Below are 5,000 nucleotides of genomic sequence, written 5' to 3' on the forward strand. Positions count from 1 at the left end.
GAGAGAGAGAGGGAAAAGAAAGCAATGGAGAGGGAGTCCATATGAGCAGCACATGGCTGTGGACGACTTGTTATCCTGGCAGACTGAAGACATTAAACTTGAGACGAAGAGGAAAGTAATAGAGCGAGGGAGACAGAAGGAGGGAGGGACACAGAAGGAGGGAGGGAGGGAGAGAGAAGGAGGGAGGGGGACAGGGTGACTGAGTCAGGAGAGAAAGGGGAAGTCTCCGGGAAGAAAAGCCAGGGAGGGAGAGGAGAGGAGAGGAGAGGTTACATGTGGCTATCGGAGGTGCTGATCGAGTTATGGAGCGAGACAGAATAGCTGGTAAGTTCTGTCTTCTTATAATATTCGAGAACTTTTTGCTTGCAAAGGAGTTTCTCTCCCCCCCCCCCCCCCCCCCCCCCCTCTCTCTCTCTCTCTCTCTCTCTCTCTTTGTTAGACTTGAGAGGAAGCGTCTGCGTGCCGGCTCTAGCAGTGGCAGAAGTCACCGCGGGTTTGTGTTTGCTTTAGTTTCTCAGCTGGGCTGAGGGAATCCCTTTGGAGACACTGCTTGTCTGTGTGTCTGTCTGCCTGTCTGCCTGTGTGTGTCTGCCTGTCTGTCTGTCTGCCTGCCTGCCTGTCTGTCTGTCTGTGTGTCTGTCTGTCTGTCTGTCTGTCTGTCTGCCTGCCTGTCTGTGTGTCTGTCTGTCTGTCTGTCTGTCCTAAAACCAACCAAAAGACTCCTCTTACATCTCTCTTATTTCAAAGACAGCCACAGCTATAAGCTCATTGTAAAATTGCGATGCTATTTATTTTCTGTGCGTTGTGTCCATCTGTGTGTGCATGGCAACAACACTGAGGAATCCTCATATGAAGAAGTGTCAGAGTTCCTTTCCCAGAATAGGTCTAACTTCATGTCCCAGTGAAAAGTGACTGCCTGGCTCTTAATTGGTTGCCTTGGTTGAGATGCTGATTGGCAACTGACCCAGATACACGGCTGCGAGCCGTCAATACTTGGAATGAGGAAATGTTCATGCCATGGTCACATGACTGGACTTTAAGCCCGAGTTCAAACGTCAGATTAATTCTGATTGACGGCGATGGTTTATTTTAAGTAGGTGCAGGGCTCAGATGTCGGCTAATGTGATTGACTCTGGACAGACAGAGCCCACTCTTTTCAGGAATGCTTAGCATGCACCATTCTGTCACAGTGTGTCTGTGTACTACTCACATCATTCTGTCACAGTGTGTCTGTGTACTACTCACATCATTCTGTCACAGTGTGTCTGTGTACTACTCACATCATTCTGTCACAGTGTGTCTGTGTACTACTCACATCATTCTGTCACAGTGTGTCTGTGTACTCACTACTCACATCATTCTGTCACAGTGTACTCACATCATTCTGTCACAGTGTGTCTGTGTACTACTCACATCATTCTGTCACAGTGTGTCTGTGTACTACTCACATCATTCTGTCACAGTGTGTCTGTGTACTACTCACATCATTCTGTCACAGTGTGTCTGTGTACTACTCACATCATTCTGTCACAGTGTGTCTGTGTACTACTCACATCATTCTGTCACAGTGTGTCTGTGTACTCACTACTCACATCATTCTGTCACAGTGTGTCTGTGTACTCACTACTCACATCATTCTGTCACAGTGTGTCTGTGTACTCACATGCTTCTCTGCTGTTGCTCAAAACGTCATCCTTAACAGCATTGAGTTCTATCAGCAATCCAACTTGAACTCCTTAATCGGCGACTCTATAGACGGTTAGTTAGTTAGTTAGCGAAATTCAACTTCTCTTCTGTTCAGCCATTAAAAAGGTGGTTAATCTCAGCGAGCCATATGATGCATACAGACACAATGCATTTGAACTCGTGTTCAAAAAGCAATTAAAAACTTTCCTGTTCAGAAAAGCTTTCGGCCATACATAGATTTTACCGACTGTTTTGATTTGTTTTGATTTATTTCATTCTTCTGCTTGCAATGTCTGTCTTTATTTTAGCTATTTTTCTGCTAGCTTAATTTTGCATTTTCTTAGATATGCTTTAATTATATGAGATGTTTTAATTGTATTACTTGTTTTAAACTGTATGTGGTCCTCTGTGAAGCACTCTGTGCACTCGTGCTACGAAGAGCGCTATATAAATAAAGGTTACTTACTTACTTACTTACACACTGTGCATCTGTCCTTAGCACCACTGGGTGGCAGTGTTGCCATGTGATTTGGTCCTGTCGGTCCACCATTTCACTGGGTTCTGTGAAATTTTCCATCTGGATGATTCATAAATTTTAGCAGACGGGGGATTTTTTTCATGAGAGTTGGAGGAATTTGGTGAAGACTGACTGCAGCGGGGGAGCTGAGGACAGAGGAGAGGAGAGGAGAGAGGGCAGGAGAGGTGAACAGAGGAGAGGACAGGAGAACAGAGGAGAGGACAGGAGAAGAGAGAGGGGAGGAGATGAGAACAGAGGAGAGAGAGGACAGGAGAAGAGAGAGGGGAGGAGAGGAGAACAGAGGAGAGAGAGGACAGGAGAAGAGAGGGGAGGAGTGGAGAGGAGGTGACAGCACATTATTTTTCCACCAAGACAACACTGGTGTCGAGCATCGTTCCCACACACACACACACACACACAGCCCCACCCCCACCCTGAGCAAATGAGGAAGTGGTGGGCCGAGCTACTTCCTGGTCTTCACCCTGCGCACTTTACCTCTGTTTGGACCCGTTGCCGTGGCGACAAGCACCCCCCCCCCCCCGATCTCCCCCGTGCACTTTGTTTTGATAGTGATAGGCGCTGAGGCCGTGTGTGTGTGTGTGTGTGTGTGTGTGTGTGTGTGTGTGTGTGTGTGTGTGTGTGTGTGTGTGTGTGTGTGTGTGTGTGTGTGTGTGTGTGCGCGCACTGAAGGGCTTCCCAGTTTACAGTCGTGGTTCGGCCTGTTAAGGATTAAGATAATATGTTCAATATGACATGTCATCCGTCGCGGCTGTCCCACATGGTCCCCACATTGGCTTGGTGTGATTGTTAATAGGTGACGCAGTGGGACATGTGCTTTTCTACATCAGAAAATGAATGAAAACAAAGGTTTCAGTCTGGCAATGAGAGAAGAACAGTTGTCACTTAGTGTTGTAGCAGTGACACAAGAATATAATCCGACACATATTGAGTCACAAGCAACGGCTTCATATTCATTATTACAATCTGCACTTCAACAAGCTGTGTTCAGCAGTACAGTGTTCAGCATCTGCATGAGAGAGGGTGTGTGCCTGTGTGCCTGTGTGATTCTGAGGGTACACACACACACACACACACACACACACACACACGCACGTATGCACGTACGTACACACACAGGCACACACCCTCCCACATGAACCCAGACCGAAGGAAATCAAGGAAATCAGCCAGCTCTCCGTGTTCCATAAAAGAAGTGTACAGGATATCCTGTATGAGTGGACGCCCCACGCGTCTCCTCCCTCTGCCCTGGCCCACGCGTCTCCTCCCTCTGCCCCACGCGTCTCCTCCCTCTGCCCTGGCCCACGCGTCTCCTCCCTCTGCCCTGGCCCACGCGTCTCCTCCCTCTGCCCCACGCGTCTCCTCCCTCTGCCCTGGCCCACGCGTCTCCTCCCTCTGCCCCACGCGTCTCCTCCCTCTGCCCCATGTGTCTCCTCCCTCTGCCCCATGTGTCTCCTCCCTCTGCCCCATGTGTCTCCTCCCTCTGCCTCATGCGTCTCCTCCCTCTGCCCCCCGCGTCTCCTCCCTCTGCCCCACGCGTCTCCTCCCTCTGCCCCACACGTCTCCTCCCTCTGCCCTGGCCCCACGCGTCTCCTCCCTCTGCCCCACGCGTCTCCTCCCTCTGCCCTGGCCCACGCCTCTCCTCCCTCTGCCCCACGCGTCTCCTCCCTCTGCCCTGCCCCACGCGTCTCCTCCCTCTGCCCTGCCCCACGCGTCTCCTCCCTCTGCCCCACGCCTCTCCTCCCTCTGCCCCACGCCTCTCCTCCCTCTGCTCCACGCCTCTCCTCCCTCTGCCCCACGCGTCTCCTCCCTCTGCCCCACGCCTCTCCTCCCTCTGCCCCACGCCTCTCCTCCCTCTGCCCCACGCGTCTCCTCCCTCTGCCCTGGACACGCGTCTCCTCCCTCTGCCCCACGCGTCTCCTCCCTCTACCCCACGCGTCTCCTCCCTCTGCCCTGGACACGCGTCTCCTCCCTCTGCCCTGGACACGCGTCTCCTCCCTCTGCCCTGGCCCCACGCCTCTCCTCCCTCTGCCCCACGCCTCTCCTCCCTCTGCCCTGGCCCCACGCCTCTCCTCCCTCTGCCCCACGCGTCTCCTCCCTCTGCCCCACGCGTCTCCTCCCTCTGCCCCACGCATCTCCTCCCTCTGCCCCACGCGTCTCCTCCCTCTGCCCCACGCGTCTCCTCCCTCTGCCCCACGCGTCTCCTCCCTCTGCCCCACGCGTCTCCTCCCTCTGCCCCACGCATCTCCTCCCTCTGCCCCACGCGTCTCCTCCCTCTGCCCCACGCGTCTCCTCCCTCTGCCCCATGTGTCTCCTCCCTCTGCCCCACGCGTCTCCTCCCTCTGCCCTGGCCCCACGCGGCTCCTCCCTCTGCCCTGGCCCCATGCCCTGGCTCCTCCCTCTGCCCTGGCCCCATGCCCTGGCTCCTCCCTCTGCCCTGGCCCACGCCTCTCCTCCCTCTGCCCTGGCCCCACGCCTCTCCTCCCTCTGCCCTGGCCCCATGCCCTGGCTCCTCCCTCTGCCCTGGCCCACGCCTCTCCTCCCTCTGCCCTGGCCCCACGCGTCTCCTCCCTCTGCCCCACGTGGCTCCTCCCTCTGCCCTGGCAGTAGCTCCTCCCTCATATTGTTTGAGGTATTATTATTTGTCCTGAGTGATGATAAGAGAGCGAGCCGTGAACCGGTCAGGAAGCACAGGAGCCCCACCTTCACTCGTCCTGAGGGAGGATGTCTGACAGCCTGAGGGAAACACAGCTCAGGGCTGGTAGGAACTTCTCTTCTG

General features: G+C 54.2%; 1 protein-coding gene across 1 annotated transcript in view; it reads left to right on the forward strand.

The window, feature by feature from the left end:
* The first annotated feature begins 255 nt into the window (after positions 1-255).
* septin9b (septin 9b) overlaps positions 256-5,000 on the forward strand; it is a 107,631-nt gene continuing 102,886 nt past the window's right edge. The window contains exon 1 of the mRNA XM_083655487.1: positions 256-324. Within this exon, the coding sequence (XP_083511613.1) occupies positions 303-324 (22 nt within the window). The 5' untranslated portion in view covers positions 256-302. The remainder of the gene's footprint in view (positions 325-5,000) is intronic.

Source organism: Poromitra crassiceps (assembly GCF_964638095.1).
Source record: "Poromitra crassiceps genome assembly, chromosome: 19".
In the NCBI taxonomy this organism is placed as follows: domain Eukaryota; kingdom Metazoa; phylum Chordata; class Actinopteri; order Beryciformes; family Melamphaidae; genus Poromitra; species Poromitra crassiceps.